The sequence below is a fragment of the Acipenser ruthenus genome, chromosome 14 (genome assembly GCF_902713425.1).
Source record: "Acipenser ruthenus chromosome 14, fAciRut3.2 maternal haplotype, whole genome shotgun sequence".
Lineage (NCBI taxonomy): Eukaryota > Metazoa > Chordata > Actinopteri > Acipenseriformes > Acipenseridae > Acipenser > Acipenser ruthenus.
The window spans coordinates 20,064,985-20,084,768 of record NC_081202.1 but is presented as its reverse complement, the minus strand read 5'-3'; the positions used below and the strand labels follow the sequence as shown (position 1 = coordinate 20,084,768).

Sequence of the window (19,784 nt, the reverse complement as noted above, 5' to 3'; positions counted from 1 at the left end):
ACAATAAGAATTCTTTCTTTTTTTTCTATAGCATACGATAGCATGATTTTTTTGAGTAGGTAGACAAAAAAAGGAAGCCTAGTGTTACAGTATGTACAGCAAAAAAAAAAAAAAAAAAAAAATCTCTATTATATAGGTATTTTTTGATTGGTACAGTATATTTATGTTGTATAACTTTGCTTTGTTATTTTACAGATTGGCCTTGAAGACAATGAGAATTATAATGCAGTTATAAATGGTGTGAATAGTGTGAGCCGCTTTGGTATGTTCTATATTCCTTCCGTTTTGTTATGCATTGTGCTCAAACGCTTGTTGAGAAGAATACAAGAAACTGGTTCAGATCAGCTCAGTATAAAGACCAGTGATTTTCATTTCTCTGATCTGAGGCTCTTACTCTATTGATTGTTACTCAGACCCCTGGTCATAATACTTTCTAAAAAGAAATCAATGATGTGAGATTTACAAAATAATCTCGCATGAGAAAGAACACATTAACTTACTAGTGATAATTTTGCTTATTATAGCTTTAAAAACACATGAAAATTAGCTTTATGGTGGAAATTATAATGACTTAAAGATACATTTTTTAAACATTTGTAATTGTGTACAATTGGTTCATGCTTTTTTTAGTCTGTTAATGGGTAAGGCTGCCACATTTAAACACCTCAATTTAGTATACTACTAGTACACGTTTATAAAATCCATAAACTATAAGCCAGCATTAAGCAGCTGATTTTTGTTTTGTTTTTATTTGGGGGCTTTGTATTAATTTATTATGCCAGTATTTTTTTCTTAAAAAGGCCCCATTCATTGCTTAAACAGTGCCTTTTAATGTACTGCAGGTAGTTTACATGTTTACAAAAATATAATTGTGGCAGCCTTATTAATGAATAATATAGGATCAACAGTCCTTTTAAATTCTCATATATATATATATATATATATATATATATATATATATATATATATATATATATATATATTACATTACATTGGTGTCTTTATTTTAGGAAAGAATGCTGCTTTGGAGCCGTTTAGTATGCTAAGCCTTCTTCCAAACTCTACAGACAAATATTACACGTACAACGGTTCTTTGACAACTCCCCCATGCACAGAAAAAGTTGAATGGATTGTATTCAAGGACACTGTCAGCATTTCAGAAATCCAGGTACGAGTTTTCATTTGGATTCTGGTTAAAAGATACTAAGAAAGGAACCCATGAACTTGCATAATGCTGACAATTGTCTTTTATATATTACTTGTTCCAAAAGTTTAAATGAAAAAGAAAATAAAAAAAATCTTTTTGTTTCAAACCAGTTGAATTTTCTAAATGGCACCACCCATTTACAGGTGAGGCTTTTTCCTGCAGGGCAAAGCCTTACTTCAATAAAGGTGGAACTAATTTAGTCAGGTAAAAAACAGGGTAAACCCGCCACAAAAGCAATTATAGCCTAAGGTTAATTCTTTTAATATTTTTTGCCACTAATATCTGGTTGTCATGCAAGTTTAGCATTATAGCTTTTAAACATCACAGTCAACATTTACAGTGGAAAGATGTTTTCTGTCGTCCGTTTGTTTTTCTTGTGTTAACCAACCAGGTGACTTCTGCAGTGATTTGACTTCAATTTTTAAGCATTTATGAGATTAACAGTATACCTATAATATGCAACTAAAGACATTAAAGACATATCACATATCAGATGACAGTAGGACTGGAGCTGAATTTGGGTATCGATAAAAAGGAGTGAACAGCCCAACTGAAAATGTTTTAGGAAAGAGGTTCCTGGACCACATGTGAGATGTGAGCAAATCCCATGTGGTTCTTGAAGCAATATATATATATATATATATATATATATATACACCCATTATTACCAGACTCAAACTATTAACCTGGTACATTCCTGTAGCACAGCATCTTAACAAATAAACTTTGTGCCTCCTTTCAAAATTAAAATTAAAATTAAAATAAAAAAAAACGGGGAAAACTCCTCTCTCTGTGATGCTTGAGAAACGGTGATGATTCATCTTTGAAGGGCATGCTTTGTAAGCATGATGAAATGTTACCTTGGTTACTACAGTTAGTAGTAATGTCATTATTATGCATTTAACACTGTGGAGTAAACACACTCTAACATAATATCTCAGAAAACTCAGTCTCACATCGCGTAACTGTGATTTTGATCATCTTTAAGCATACCCAAAATAGAACAGCATCTGAATTTATAATATCTTCATAACCCCCTTTGAGCAAGCGCCATAAATATTTTATTTCTCCTCCTGTGGAGAATATGATTAGTAAACTGAACACATACATCTGAAAACATGCCTTCAAACAGAGTCTCCTTTCAAAGCATAGAACATGCCTTCAAACAGAGTCTCCTTTCAAAGCATAGAACATGCCTTTAAACAGAGTCTCCTTTCAAAGCATAGAACATGCCTTTAAACAGAGTCTCCTTTCAAAGCATAGAACATGCCTTTAAACAGAGTCTCCTTTCAAAGCATAGAACATGCCTTCAAACAGAGTCTACTTTCAAAGCATAGAACATGCCTTCAAACAGTCTCTCCTTTCAAAGCATAGAACATGCCTTCAAACAGAGTCTCCTTTCAAAGCATAGAACATGCCTGTAAAGTTCACCATATGCATATTATAGGCTTGAGGGTTTATTTTTGATCACATGACATCCCTTTAAACTTATTTTAAGCTGATTCTGTTTCCTAATTAAACGCTGAAAAAGTTGTTAATTACAAAACAATGTCACTTGTTTTTACCTTCATATCTTGACTGAACCTGATTTTGTTTCGCTTCATTATTATTTGAAACAGACATGACAGATTACATTAATTGCTCATTGCTGATCCTAATTGCATTTCATTCTTGCATTTATCGTTGTGCTTTTGTTATTTTCAGTCGTTTAACAGAGTTGTTCTGACAGATTTTCTTTTCAGCATACAATGCCCAGTACAGAGTGTACACTGATAGCAAGTCCATCATTTAAAATCTCCTTGATTTGTAGCAAAGAAAAAAAAACTCTTAAACCCGGTCTTTAATTAATAGTTTTCTCTTCATTAGGGTGCAGAGACAGCTTAACAATTACTAATTAACATTTAGATGGAGATAGATTTGGGAAATAAAAACTAAACTCTAATTATATACTATAAAGAAAATAAATATGATTTCTAAACAAAGATTAATAAGCAACACAGCTAGGATAGATTCCATTTAAAGCAGGTTTACACATGTCACCTGTTTAACTGTAAAGTTCAAAGTAGACATGGCTTGTTCCCCAGTTTCTATGTATCTATTTACTCATAGCTAAACTTTACATCATGCTTCGTCATCTTTTTGAATTCCAAATACTGGTAGTTATGGATTGTCACGCATCCCTGTAACGGGAGTGTATATGTATTTGCATACCCACTGCCAACATACTTAGGGCTGTATTTTCCCCTGTGTGCAAACTGCCCACTCCATAGGAAATTAATTAGATGGGCAGTTTGCCCACAGGGAAAATCAGGCCCTTAGTGTGCTGCTAATATCTCATAAACCATTTATAAAAACTCATTGAGCAACTGTTTTAATGTTTGGTACACAACTCTTTGATTTTCTTATTTCCATTGAAGTTCCATTACCAGTGTTGTCCATTAAAAGTTAACACTTTCACTGCTGGATTGCTTTAACCTCTAGTCACATTAATGATACAGACCACATGGTTTGCATAGTGTCTTTATAGTTGGTACACAGTTGTATTTTATGATTCTCTCTATACATGTCCGTTTTAGTTGCTGTCCAATGAATATAAGCCGTTTCAGTGCCACAGTCTTTTAACATCTGACCATGTTATTGATACATACCACTTGCTTTCAGACAGGAGGTTTACAAACTGTATTCTATGATACTCTCAACAAATTTCCATTACAGGTGGGGTCCAGTATAAGTGAACCCCTTCACTGACACATTGTATTTAATTTCTGGAAATATGAATGAAGCAGATATTTTTCACATTTCCATATTGCTTTGTATTTACAAACTATTCAATCAGATATGACCTACCCCTTAGATTATGCTACCTTTGCTGTTGTGTTGGGGGTTATAAGTGTGTGGTGGTGGATTTTTCTCCTCCCTTTCAAACCCTCACCAGCGACAGCACATACAGTTTGTTAGCAGACATACAGCCTGGTATTTCATCACCAGACCTTTTAAAAATGTTTTTTTTTTATGTTTTTGTTTTAGCTGGAGATGTTCTGTGAGGTTCTTACTATGCAGCAAGCTGGATATGCCATGCTGATGGATTATTTGCAGAACAACTTTAGAGAACTGCAATACCAGTACACGGGACAAGTATTCTCCTCATACACTGGGAAGGAGGAGGTTCATACATCTGGTAAGTATAGTAACAGGTTTAATCCAAACCATTCATCCAGCAAAGGATGAAATAATATTATGCTGCTCTCTGATTGGTCAATCACATGTTCCACCCGTTGAATAATTTCACAATATCACCACTGCTGGAGCCTCATCACAAAATATTGATAATGAAATATGAATCCGCTAAAAGATAAAAACAGAAACAAAAAGGAGATGGAGAAGTTGAAAAAAATGACTCCATGCACCCCCCAATCCCTCCCCCCCCCATTATAATAAAGCATGTCCTACACCTGACTACTTTTCAGTAATAACAGACGAGTCAGGAAAAAGATATGCAACACTAACATTCAACGAAAAAAACTAAAATCATAACACCCACACTAAAACAAAGAAATCGTAGAATGATGTATGAGGACTTTAATAATGTCCTATACTTCACTACAAAAATACATTGAAAATGCCTTAAAACTCGCCTGCTTTTTAATTGCATACTTGGCACCTCCAAAAACATCACCTAGTGTACTCACTGAAGCAAATAGGTAAATTACATTGGGTCAATGGTGTTGAAGCCAGGTGAAGTGGTTACAATCCTGCAGTAAGATCTGACATTACTGCTGTTTTCATATTCTTGCCAAAGCTGGGTTTCAAAACAGTACATAATGTCCATAAGGGGTTACAGAAAAATAAGGCATCCATCAGAAGCTACTGGGGAGCAATCCATGAAGAAAGAAAGACTTGGTCCCATATACTTATTTATTTATTTCTTAGCAGACACCCTTATCCAGGGCGACTTACAATTGTTACAAGATATCACATTCTACATTATTTCACATTATACATTATTTCACATTATACAGATTCACATTATTTTACATACATTATACAGATATCACATTATTTTACATACAATTACTTACCGACAGTGTGGGAGCGAAGCAACAAAATTCAAACGGTCCACACTGGAAATGACCGTGAGCAAATAAAGTGGAAGCTAACTCCTCCCTTTACACAAACATCGGCACTGTCCTCTTTCAATAACATTACAGCAATTGCATGTTTAGCAACTGTTCTAAAAATCAATCCAATATTCTCCAGCAAAATACAATTCTATTACAAAATGCACATGGGATCAATAGTTACTTACTAGTTTAAAGTAACAAATGTAGTACCTGTCAGCACCGCTCACCGGGACATTCTTTTTTTAAAACAGCAGAAGGACGCACAAATGAAAATCATTATGAAGAGTGTAAGTACCGAATGAGGTTGTTAATAAGTAACAATGGTAAATGCTGATTTATAATTGAATGATGGTACTCCAATGTGTTTTGATATGCTTAAATATCACAACAGTGTGGGGTTAGAGGCACTCTACAGCGTTGTGAAAACGGTATTACTGTACTTTGTAGCAAAGTGTGTTACATGTCTAGTTTTGACTGCCCTCTTATGTTCAGGATTGGTAGATTGTTTCAGGATAATCTTAAAGGATGGGTACCAAAGGTGTCTGGTATGTGTGAGGCAGTAATTTCATTAGGATTATTATATAAAACAATTTAAAAGGAAAATGTATACATGTATGTGATATGCTATGTTTTTCCCATGCTTAAAATGTTTTTCTTTGACAAACCTAACATTGGTCCTCCTTACTTATCGCTACAACTGTTTAAATAACATACGTGTAATTTTTCATTTCATTGTTTTTAAAGTCTGTTTCAGAGCTCTTTTCAAAATGGCTGCTCTAGTGCACTGATAGTGTAATGATTATTGCCCACATAGTCAGACAGGTAACAGCAGCAATAATGGTCCATGATGTGGAACAGAACAGAAAAACCAGAGCATTTGTTATGTTTTTTTTTTTTTTATTGCTCTTCTAGCAGTGATTTAGAGAAGCCCAGGTACACTAGAGAGAACATTTTGAAAAGAGCATTGAAATTGATTTTAAAGTTAAAAGTGTAAAAAGTTGTCAGGATGTTAACAATGAAGGCAATTTTTTTTGTTTTGTTTACATGGCGGCTACAATAGCTTACTTATAGTGATAAATACTCCTTGCATACACATTATCTTAACCGTATCTCACTTTTACATGCAAACTAGACGAACAGGCTGTATTTTTTATTACACAGTTTTTTTTTATTACACTAGTTATTCTGAATAGTTCCCATGCTTAAGTTAAATCTTTTCAAATATTTGGAAAGACTAATCTTTGAATATGTCATGTCTCAATAATTTGCCATATGCCATATGCCATATGTCTCAATAATTTGCCATATGAGTGCTTTGAACTGTTATGAGGGCTGGGACCAGTTGTTTACTGCAATCCAGTTTGGAAATATCTGTAAGACCTCTGGACCAAGCGGATTGTATACAACTACACCATGCAATAATAAAATGATACATACAGTATAGGGGATTGTCACAAAGACGGCCAGAGTGGGTGGCGTCAGACCAGAAACAGGAACACAAACGACAGAGATGTGGAGTTTGGTTAAGCTGAGCGCGTGATTGCGCTCAGCATTTAATAAACAGAAAATAAAAGGTTTTAAACACAAAAACACGGGACACGGCACTATATGCCAAAATAAAGAGACAAACAAAACAGACTAAACAGTGAACAGACAAACGGACAAACACGGTGAGTGAAAACACTAATTACTTTGCTTTGCTTTGCTTTCTTTTCTCCTCTCTCTCCCGTTCTCCACTCACCGAACACCAACCCCGACTGAGTGAAAATGTGCATCTATATATACTGTTGTGCTGGGATTCAATTACTAATTAATTATTCACTTGAATCCCAGCACGTGAATTAATTCTGTGCAACCCCGTGCTCACATATTACATTTTAAATGCACGTGCGTGATGTGCAATCCCGTGCCTAAATACAAATATACAATTTAAACACATGTGAAACACAGACCCGTTTATATCCCGTGTACCAATCCATACACCAACATTAACATACGCACGCATATATACAACACAGAACACACAAATGCACACAGGGGCGGGGCACTTTGCCACAGGGATCTGTTGTAATGATCTTCTACAGCCACTAGAAAACTCAGATCAGCCTCTGTTTTGATCTCCCCTGTCCACTATATTTTTATTGTATTTAGTGAAGTTAATAAGGGAAACATCAACAGGATTTTTGTTAAATTAGAGTAAATGGTGTGGTATTTAGACCCATGTTGTTTTCTGTATCCCTGAAGTGTTTTTATCACATGGGGAAATAATCAGGTAGTTGCTGGATAATGTAATAAAAAAAAAAAAAAACATTCATATTTTTCTTCATCTACCTTAAGTTTGCAGCTCAGAACCACAAAATGTCCAGGCTGAGCCAAAGAATTACACAAGTATTCTGGTGATGTGGGAGAGGCCACGGGCTGTGTATGAGTCATTCATTGAAAGATATGCAGTGTTTTATCAGAGACTTGAAGGAGAACACCAAACCAAGCATGAACACCTGACTGATGGAGACCAGGATATGGTAATGTGATGTTCTTTTTGCTTTGCAGAATAAAAGAAGAAAAGTTTGGTTTTGAACATATGGCTTCTGAGACTACATGATAAAGTGATTTTAGTTTAACTAAAGTGTGCACGGTTGCAAAGGGAGAGTTCAATCAAAGACATTTTAAAAAGATTGTAAATTACGTCTTGTTTTCTGAGAAGGATTGTCCGGAATTAATAATAATAATAAAAAAGGTTTAAGGTTTGTAAATATGTAGTTATAGTAAAATAAATGTATACAGTCCTGTGACACACATTCTGTGTCTTCTAATAGAAATGTTTGTCAAATAATTGTATGTTTCTTTTAGTAATACTACATTCTAACATTGAGTGTTTTTATAGTTATGGGTGCAGTTTTGTAAATAGTCCATTAAGGGGCTGATGTAAGGAAACCATTGCAATAATGAGGGTCGCAATGAGCACCGCCTGTGCATCAGGCTATTTAGCGGCCGCACTTACAGCACAGAGGTGAGGTGAGTTAGGATTACACAGAGCAGCGGACCACAGAAATCAAACCAAACAAAAAATGTCAGAGGAAGGGCAGCAAAGTCCTCTTGGCGCACAGGAAAATAAAATAAAAGTTTTCTGAGGAGGAGCTGAGAGTCCTTACGGCTGAGGTTACTCAGCATGAAATTGAGTTATTTGGAAAAGCCTCAGCCAGTATCAGTTATGCTACCAAAGAGGCCATGTGGTCCTCTATAGTGGAGAAAGTCGGTGTTACCAGGAAGACAGTCAACCAGGTGATGAAAAGGCGAAATTCAGCTATTAGGTCGAGGATGACCGGCAGAGTGAGACGATAACACCTTACCACCGCATCCTTCGGCATCCCAAATAAAGTGACCCCGAGTCTGAATATGAGGGGTTTTCTTTGTCTTGCCCTTCTCCAGACTGTCCTCAACAAGAGCCAAGTGTCATCACATCAGTAAGTATACCACAGCAGCCATCCTGAGGCCAATGACAGGTCTCTGACGGTGTGTGGTTTGATACAGCTCCTTGTAAGAGGTGCAAAGTTTTTGGAGGATCAGCAATTGCCCAAGTGCAAGACAAAATCCTTACATCTCATTATAATGCGCCCGCTTAGTATTCCAGATCCCTATCCAATTCCATGCTCTTTTCTTCATTTGAATACAGTTCAATATCATTTAAATGGATTAATGATGGCAAAGTGCTAATTTAATAGCTGGTGCACAACGGCAGGTGAAAACCATTCTTTACGTACGCCACATTTTTAGTGGCCGCTAAAATCCCACTTTACAATCGCTAAGCACGGTTTGCACTTGCAAAACGCAGATTTGGGCCACAATATGGGTATGTTTTGCAGCCGCAAATCACTTTGTACGTATCCTTACATCAGCCACTAAATGTTGTTTTCTTATTTTCTGTATAATCTGAAACTACTATATATTACTAAAACCCATGGACTTTTTTTTTTTTTTTTTTTTTTTAGGGTGTTATTATAAATGATTTGATGGACAATGCAAGTTATGTAATCCAGGTGGTTGCTGTGTGTTCAAATGGACTATACGGGAGACACAGTGATCAGATGATAGTTGATATGCCTGTGGATGATCCTGGTAAGCTTGACAGTGTCATGCAGCATTTTTATTTGATTTATTTTATTACTTTTTGAGATAGAAAGCAAAATCTACAGGATTGCAACATCCCCATTATTCCTTTGCAAACCAGTTTCTGTCTAATCAGGGTGTCATTTATGTTCTAAAAATATATGCAGCCAAGGATTTGTACACTTAAAAGTATATCAGAGGTGTAATTTCAGTTTCAAACTGCATATGATTTTTAGAAATAAATCTTTTCTTAATGAATGGTGGGATGGTGGGATTCCCCTTGATTCTTTATTTTTATTTTTGGTCACATTCAAGGATTTTTAAAATGACATTACACTGAAAATGTCTATTGAATGTATTATGGGGTATACACAGTCTTCCTGTTTTTTGAATCCCTCGAATTTCGAAAATCTGTTACTGCCTATTTTCTTGCTCAAAGCCTATGCACATGTTTTTGATCTGCATATACAGTAATACTTTTTCATCATTGAATTTGCAGTCTTTCATCTAGAGTTAGAACAAACATTAATAAGGACATTTGAATGACATTATAGCTTATATTAGGATCACATTTTGTTGATCTCAATGCAGGAACCATGTTGTAACATGTGGTTTGATATTTTGGTCAATAATATTAATATATATATATATATATATATATATATATATATATATATATATATATATATATATATATATATATATATATAGTTAAGTTCAATACACTGTGTATATATATACGTTTATATATATATAGTCAATGACATTTTCCATCCACCTGACGAAGGACTTGTAGTCCGAATCGTCCTGATATAATTGATTTATCAATTATTCACATTTTTGTGTACCTACATTACCTTTTTGTTTTTGATTTTGCGCCTTTTGATAAACAGTAGTTTTCCTTTAAAAAAAAAAAAAGATGAGCTTTTAGCATGATTCTTTAGTGATTTTTTGACCATTCTTCAACACAAAATTGTTTCAGTTCATTCAAATCCCAAGGACTTGTGCACAGCCTTCTTCAACTCATACCAAAGATTCTCAAAGTATATATATATATATATATATATATATATATATATATATATATATATATATATATCTTGCAACCCCACTCTGATGATCTATAGCACATACACTGTAATTGTGTCTGCCTGGGTGTAATATACAGTATGTTCCCATGTGAGTGTTTGTGTGTAAACTGCTACATTCTTCTTCACCAGTTATTATTTCTAAAGTTAGAATGTTAAAAATGTAATCATTTTCTTCAATGGCTCACCATCAGTAGTTCTACTAAGAACCTGGGGAATCTTAACAGCATATTCTCTAGTATAGTCACACCAAAAAAGGTAAGATCAATTCATTATATTTAAAAAAAAAAAAAAAAACTGTACCAACTTAAGTGACATGCATTATATTTGCAGTATTTACTAGGAATCCCCTATTGATATTATACTCACATTATTCATCTGTTATATGGTGACATGCAGTCAGTATTTCTGTTTTTATTATTGGCTATAGATTACATATGGTTTTGACACTTTGCAATGGTGTGTTTAATTGACTGAATAGTGTTATAAAGAAAGAAATAACATAGGTCTAAAATTAATAGTACCGCAGTACTACAAATCTGTAAAATTATATTAATATGTAATATCGTAAAGAACATAAGTTCTGTGTTTATACTACATTTATAAAAATAATATACATGTTGTTTATACTACATTTATAAAAATAATATACATTTTTGTAATAACTTTTGGACTAAAAAGTACCAAATAAACACATTAGTATGTATTTACAGTCAATATATTTATTTATATATAATTTCGGGGAAGGTATCTATTATAATATCCTTGTATAAGAACACCATAATTGGATTCTTTCCACCATCGAAAACCTCAGAATCAAGATTTAAAAGACAAAATACTGTATTATTTTACTTTCTTTGATGTTATACAAATAGGTAGAAAACTCCTACCTGGATTACTGTTTCTGAGCTGTAAGCTCAGATCTATTTTTTTAAAGTTTATTTATTTTTATAATTTTTCAGAGATTGACCCCGTTATTGATTTTAATGACACTGAAGATGCAACTGATGAATCTGAGGTAAAAATTGGAAACTGGCTTCTATAACAAAATAACATGCTTACCAAAGACAAATTAAATTGTTTAAATACAAGATGAAGCCTTTCATGTTCTGGTCTTCTGTGATTTAATACTTGTATAGTTTATTTGCAGTCTTCAATTGTGTACTTAACTTATATATTTTTGTTAGTTGCATGATATTAATCCAGGTTGGCACAAGCATTGTTAATTTGAGACTAATCTGACCATCAGCCGTGGATGGACCAACCTCTTAGGAGGTAATAGTTCAGTCTATTTGCTCATTTCTAATGGTGCCAAATTGTGCAGTGGTTTGTATGATGACTTTTATCCAAGTCAAGGCAACCATCCATCCACTGTGTACTTAATGAGATCTATGGAAAAGCTTCACAAAATTGTATCTAAATTAAAACAGATTACTTTTCTCTTGCTTTCTACAGGCGACAAATGTGGTCAGTGAGAAAACAGAAACAGTAAGGCCTACCACTGTAGCATATGAAAGCGAGAAGAAAACAAGATCCAACAATGCTGTCACCAAAGACTATTCTGTTGAAAGCTATGTGGAAGTGAATACAAGAAATGCACCTGAAACCGAAGAAACGTACTCTTTGGCCAGTGAGACTTCAGCAACTGACAGGCTTGCTGTCTTTTACCCTGAGACCAAAACTGTAACATCACCTGCTGAGAAGGATATCACCTTCACCGAACCAGGGAAAATGCTTGAAGGTTATGATACCTCTACATCCTTCCAATATGAAGATGAATTTTTTACAGACGCCGAAACAGGACCCCAAGCAACAACCATTAGTCCGCCCAAGTTTACAACGACCAGCCCAGATACAAATGTAACGCCCTATGTCACGGAAGCATCAGAAGACATAGAAACCCCTGCAACTCAAGATGCTGTCGGAATGTTCCCAGTAAACTTAAACAACACTGTTGTTACTGATATTTATTCTGAAGATGTTGCAAATTCTACCAGCTATGAGATTTCACCCAAAACTACAGATTTTGAAGGTGACACCTTTGTCAACACCACAGCTCCTCCTGTTAGTTCTGACGTGTCCACTGGTGGTGAGATTCGTTATAGTGATACAAGGGATGAAGATACACGTCATGTAACTGCTCCTTACACCAGTGGTGAGATGGTTTTTCAGGGTACTTCATTTCCTAAAGGTTCACTTAGTCCTACCTCTGAGGTATTGCTGTATTCTACAAGTTCGGGGCCAGGTGTCCAACAGCCAACTGCTTCTGCTGGCAGTGAAGTTCTCTCTCAGACAACTCAACCGGTGTTTAATGGTGAGATTCCACTTCAAACTACCTCTGGCTCCCCTCTTAGTGACATTTTCCTCCACTCTGACCCAGCATTGTTTGATACCCAGATGTTGAATCAAGCTACCCCTGTTGCTTCTGATTATCCAAGTTCCCTGCATGTTACTCCTGTTTTGCCCAGTGTTGATTTGTTGCTTCAGCCCACCCTTCCTTCCTCTAGAGATGTGTTGTCTGAAAGCCACACTGCTCCCACTGTTGACTTGCTTCTTAGTAGTATTGGCTTTTCTCAGAGAGATGTGTTTCAGCAAGCCACACCTGAAGCTGATAGGGTGCCCCTGCATGCTACACTGAAGTTGTCTGATGGTGATCTGTTTCTTCAGCCTACCCTCGCTTTCTCCTCCAGCATGTCATCTGCTCAGGCTACCCTTGCTTTAACTGAGACCTCTGTGTTTGACAGTAAGACTGAGACTTTTAGTAAAAGTAAAATGGGTTCCAGTGATAGTGTACTGTCTCATGCAACATCTATGACCAAGGTTGATACACTACTTATGCCTACCTTAACTTTATCTAGTGACACTCGACCCCTTCAAACTTTACCTGATTCACCTGGCACTTCACTATTATTTTCTGACTCTGACTGGAGATTTCTTCAAGTTACTAAATCTTTCACCAGTGCTTCTGAACACGAAACCGCTATGTTTTCAAGTTTTGATTCACCTCTTCAGTCTATTCCTTTATCCAGTGATGTTACTCTGACTGTGGCTACTCCTACCTTCACTGACAGGGAGTCGCTTGTTTCTTCTGCTGTGGGTTCTAGCCAAAGTCAAATAGTGGGTCAAACTAACCATGCTTTGGTCTATGCAGAATCTGTATTAACAGGTGATATGTTTTCTCAACTCCCCTATGCTAGTAAGGCTGTGACCACCCCTGACTCTACTCATGTGTTTCACACTGACAGCAGGACTCAAATTAACCCATCGCACTACAGCAGTACACCTTTTTTATTACAAGACACACTGCTTCCCTATTCTAGTGATACAGCCTCTCAGGTGGGCCATGTCACTGCTACTGATGCACTTGCTGACAGCACTGGTAACTTATCTCATAGGTCACCTCATGATGCTTCTGCAGGTACAGCCACTTTAGCACTTCAACCTATGCTTTCGCTTCAAACTGTTTTTAGCACCAGCATCGAACAATTACTTCAGGGGACATCTGTTACATTAAGCACTGAAGAATTGCTGCAAGCTCCCATTTTCACTCTTAATAGCAAAGCACTGCTAGATCCTGCCTCAACATTATCCAGTGATACAGTTTCTCATGTGTCTGATAGAGGCCTTAAAGACAGTGAGGCATTTCTGCATGATGCCTCTACAGGTGTCTTCAGTCAGATGTATTTTACAGTTGTACCAGATGTGAAATATCAGGCATCAAAGCTGCACGCTACCTCTCCACCCACCATTGACAATGTATCAACTGCACCTTGTAAATGTGTGTCAAGCTGTCATGTTTTAATTGAAGATCCAGCTCAAAGTGCAACTGGTGTGACCAGTGCAGATGGTTCTGTTTGGTTTGCTGTTTCTGATAGCATTATACACCGTCAGCCAACCTCTTATCAAACTGTGTGGCAGCATTATAGTACCCCTGGCTCCTTGCCCCACGATCTGCCAATAGATTCTACCCCTGTATTATCTATTGATGATGTATCAATATTACCCACAGAATATTTAGGCACAGTGGATTCAATCAGTAGCTTGGGTAAAAATGAGATGTTTTCCAGCAATGTGCCTGCTCCTGTTTTTCCTGTTTCTGAGCTCCACTTGTCTGTTGATTCTGATAGCGATACGTACATTTCTATTACAGCTGCCACAGCCAACAGCCCAATAACGCTCATCTCTTTGGCTACTCCCTCATATCCCCATTCAGTTTTGTCTCCCACTGTCAGTCCTGATATTGACTCCAGACCCCCAGTTACTGAGGATGACCAGTTTTTAAGCAGTGCTTCTAGTCCAACACTTGATATAGAATCTCAGGAAGAATTAGAACAGGAGCAGGAAAGGCAGAAATCCACTACCACAAGGGACCAAAGCACTCAAAATGTTACATCTGAGTTAATTACACGTTCCTATGCAAAGATGGCTACAACTAAAGCACTTGCTACGTCAGACCCAACACTGAATGAAAATTATGACCTGGAATTAACTCCGGCCTCAGACACACTGTATGGGAAACAACATTCTTCTCCGTTCCCTTTTGAAAATGATAATCAGACTGATCGTTTTAAAGAAAAATCAATCCCAAAAGACTCTACAACGTGGACTTTAGGAAACACAGATGAAGAAAGTGGTTCTGGTCAGGGAACCTCAGAGAGCCTCAACGATAATGAAACGTCTTCAGATTTCAGTATTCCTGACTACACTGACAGAGACTCAGAAGGTACAGCTGATGCAGGTAAAGCAGACTTATTACCAAGAGTGCTACAGCCCTATGCACCATCTTTAACTAGTGGGATCGCCGCAGTTGTGTTTCATGATATAGTTGACAGCTGGAAAACAAAAATGCATGATGCCACTAAACCGTGAATGTCTTCACACTGGGTATTGGAATTACTAACCTATGTGTCACTGTCAACAGAAATCTAAAATTCATTTACTGTATATCCCTGTCTGTGACATATGGGTAAGGTAAGGTTTGGGGGTTATGTAGTCGTAACATCACGTAACATGCATCAAACTTAAGAATGATTACCATGACCTCTTTCAGTTACCACCTAATAACTTCATAGTGGTTCATAGCGTCAAAATGCACAAAAGCTTAAATATGGATTCAAACAAATAGCAATGTTTTTTTTTTGTAGTCCATTTCAATACCCTGTGTAGTCCGTTATATATAAGTGTATATATATATATATATATATATATATATATATATATATATATATACAAATCTTACATTGGAAACCCAGTTGCAGTAGAATTATAAAATATGGTGATGTGCCAAGTATTTGCTAAATAACGGTTATATAAAGCTTTTAACAAACACATTTAAACTGTTATGTCCAATCATTACATTTCTACAGGTCTTGGGGTATGTAATATATCTTATTTATTTATTCATTCTGTTTTATTAGCGAGAAAAAATGAAGACAACATGTATACAAGGGTATCCCTGTGCTTACTAAGGTTTTACAATGATAATTGTATATCCAGTATATGCTGAATTAGGCATGCAATAAATGTCCAGTAGATGGTAGCAAAATACTTCCACACTCAATGCACACTACTGACTGAAGCTGACAGGTACTATAAAGACACTAACCCACTCATCATTACTCTGGATTCATTAAGCAACTCATTTATGCCCTGGCATTCCAGAGGTTTCAGTGGAGTTCAATCATTGTGTATGAATTAGTGATAGAAGATGATAGACACATGCCTGCCTAGAGTTTACTGTGGGGTGATGGGTGGCTTAATTAACCTTTTTGTGTGTACAGTAGTGTATTGTCCTAACATAGAACAACAAAGTGCAGTCCCAACCCCTACTAAACCTGCATGTGTCTAATTTAGCTGTCTTTCACAGTTAGGCTTGTTGTAACAATAATTTATGATCCCATTTTGTGGTTACGCTTGCTGGATGCATGCTCAACAAAATGTTTCTCTGAAGCTGTGAGAGATTTTTTTCACTTGTTAATGAATAAAAAAATCACTTTTAGGTAAGAATTTTAAAATTGATTTATTTAAAAACTAAACATAATTCATGTTTGATGTATTACTGTTATTGATTGTTAGTGTTTAAACATTTTTTATACCATACAAATGTTACAAAATTAGCCAATTACCTGGTTTTAAAATGTAATGTTTTACATTTACTAATACAATACATTTAATTAACCAGGTTCTGGGTAAATTGCCATTTTAGATTTATGTAGAAAAAGCAGTTAACCTTCTGTTTATTCATCTTAATGACAGTACCGTTACAACAAATATTGCTTCAGTAGTTTTTGTGTCTCTCATTTTACATTGGATTTACCATTATATATATATATAGATTGTTACTTCAGTTTTTTTTTTAAGGTAAGTTCTTAATGAATGTTTGCATGTCTGCTCTCTTTCTGTTCTTAATCTTTACTCACAAAACATTTTAACTGGTTTGCAAATGGTAGTGTACGATTTTTGTGTATGAGAAGGCAAACATATGTAAGTAATTGCAGTGTTGAAAAAATGAAGGTTAACCTTTAAATGTCTAAAATGTAAATGTTCTACACCCACAGAAGCCAGCAACAGCAGCCACGAATCCCGCATTGGTCTAGCAGAAAGTGTTGAAAAAGAGAAAAGGGCAATTGTCCCTCTGGTGGTGGTGTCAACTCTCACCTTTCTCTGTCTAATGGTGCTAGTGGGGATTCTCATATATTGGCGGTAGGTTCTCATTTACAGCACACATTTTTTTTTTTTTTTTTTTTCAAGCTGCATGATGGCACTGGTTACATTTTTGTTTACTGATTTATTGTGGCCTTTTAAATTTTGAATTTCCAGGACAGGAGAATGTATAGAACTAAAAGTGGCCCAATCTGTTTATTCTTGTCACAGTGAGATTTGAAACTTAAAATCCAAGTGTTCTATTAAGTTGATCTAAACATCTGCACATCTGAATATTTCAGCTGTTTAAATATTTAAAACAGGACTTGCCTGCCTGCCTGTTTACATGCTTTTAAAAACAAAACAGCCATGAGGCATTCTCTATACCCATCAACAGGGGCGTGCGCAGGAACACAAATTTGACCGCTATTGGGGGGGCACATTCAATTATATATATAGTGTGTGTGTGCATGTGTTGATATGATTATATAAATAAATAGCATCACATTCGCTATTTCAATGAAAGTCTATACACTGTGAAGCTTTTTAACACTGAAACATCTTTCTTCAGGTAGCATGGCCAAAAGCAACAATAGGTCGAATCCATCAGGATACAGAAGTCCCAGGTCGTGTTCTTTATAGACCTTCATGAGTTCTGGCAAAGACATTGCATTAACTGATTCCTGAAATAGGCTCACCGTGATGTACAAATAAATCGCACCGCATTACAGGAACTTGAAATTCTTGATTCAGCTTTACAAGTGCTTTCCCTTTAGTATATTAACAGTTTTCAGGTTTTCAGTTTAGCATAAAATAGCATCATTGTAAATATGTGCATTTTTTCCACTAATTGTACTACTGCAGCTGGACTCAAACATTAAGGGGACACACACGCCAGTCCTTAACTGCACGTTATGGGGGAACGTGTGCAAACAGAGTACATGCGTGACCATAACTGCACATTATGAGGAAATACATTCAGTTTGTGAGTGTCACGGACAGAAAGTGCAAACGCGCTACATTGATCAGCAGAAATCAGTCTTTTGGAGATGATTATTGGAGGGGCCAGTGCCTCTGCTTGCCCCCCTTTGTGCACACCCTTGCCCATCAAAGCATTCCATGGCAATGCATTGTAAGTTTAAATGTTAGGTGCCAGTCATTTTCATTTTGCAATGGCTTATCAAATCACGCAAATCCTGTAGATCATAGTATTACATTACTAGCAATGACATTATATTACTGATATTGTGCAAAATGAAATTGTAATGAGTAAATTAGTGATGTTTTAATAATTTTTCAAAGTTAAACTATGTAGGCGCTTCAGTAGGAAGCTCTTAACTCCCCAATAATGGTAAGTGGTTATGAAACTTCTTGCAAAATAATTTTAATTGACATTTCACCATGGTTTTAATAAGCAATTTTCTATTAGCTGCAGAAAATGGAAAACATGTCCCTTTGTTAAACAGCCAAATGATAATCTAAAAATAATGTATTATCATTTTCACTTCATTCGATACAGTTAAATTAAATATATATTAGCACTCTCTGTATGAGCTGTACCAAATCGTTGTCATGTGCTTTTCTTGAAACATTGGTAATTATTTTAGATTTTACATCAAAAAATTAAAAAAATAATATTTTCATTCTTCTTTTAATTCTAACATCTCAGAATCAGAATTTTTCAGCAAGGCGGTTGATCGTTTAGTAATTGTGCTACTTTGCTTAATAATGCTAGATTGGTTTTGTATATAATTATAAATTTAATAATTATAGTGACTTTTAGTTGCAGCTTGTGTGGTTCATAGTTTGCCTTTAAGCACTGGGAAGTTATGTATTCTCAAAGCTTACTTATTGGTACTACTTTTTCACTACAGTATAAACTGACCCACAGCTGCTGTTGAGTGTACTGATATCCATACTGAATTAGTAGTGTAAAACTGCATGTCATGTTATAGTAATGATAAGGCCTGTTGTTAGTGTTAATATTAATGTCTAATGTCATTTTTTAAAACCATTTATTACACATTTTTAGTTGCTATTGTTGTTTTATAACAGATCCTCCAAGTGTTACCACTTTTTCTGAATATGGTTTTTAACAAAAATGAAATCTAAAATTAGCTGTATGCTTTGATCTGTAGTTTACAAAGTCTATCTAGAACAGGGGTGTTAAACTCAGTTCCTGGAGGGCCGCAGTGTCTTCTGGCTTTCGTTCCACCCGAGCTCTCAATTACTTCATTGGTCTAATTATTTGATTCACTGGACACATTTAACACTTCTCTCCAGGCCTGCAAATGTTTCATAGGTAGCTACCTGGAATCAAGTGCATAAATCATCAACTCTAAAAGACCTTGTAAAATATGAATTATATCCAATTGAACAAATAATTAGATACTTTATGTTAATTGAGAGTTTAAGTTGAAATGAAAAGCAGAAGACCCAGCGGTCCTTGAGGACTGCAGTTTGACACCCCTGATCTAGAATATTTTAGAACATTTAAATTCCCTATTTTGTGCACCAAAAAAATCTGAATTTCTGTATGCTGAATGTTCTCTACATTGTGGAGACATGCTTATTTCTTTCTCATTTTGAAAGAAGAAACAGCAAAGCATGTAACACGTC

The 19,784-nt window shown here is 35.8% G+C and overlaps 1 protein-coding gene across 7 annotated transcripts in view; it reads left to right on the top strand.

Moving 5' to 3' along the window:
* Window positions 1-19,784, top strand: part of LOC117419757 (receptor-type tyrosine-protein phosphatase zeta-like) — a 63,068-nt gene that overhangs the window by 30,606 nt on the left and 12,678 nt on the right. For 2 of the 7 annotated variants that reach the window (XM_058986061.1, XM_058986060.1), the window contains exons 6-13: window positions 196-262; window positions 1,011-1,168; window positions 4,235-4,385; window positions 7,666-7,850; window positions 9,318-9,444; window positions 11,486-11,541; window positions 11,979-15,261; window positions 17,081-17,225. In XM_058986061.1, the coding sequence (XP_058842044.1) occupies window positions 196-262; window positions 1,011-1,168; window positions 4,235-4,385; window positions 7,666-7,850; window positions 9,318-9,444; window positions 11,486-11,541; window positions 11,979-15,261; window positions 17,081-17,225 (4,172 nt within the window). The remainder of the gene's footprint in view (window positions 1-195; window positions 263-1,010; window positions 1,169-4,234; window positions 4,386-7,665; window positions 7,851-9,317; window positions 9,445-11,485; window positions 11,542-11,978; window positions 15,262-17,080; window positions 17,226-19,784) is intronic. The other 5 variants (XM_058986065.1, XM_058986063.1, XM_058986062.1 and 2 more) reach the window with 4 other exon arrangements.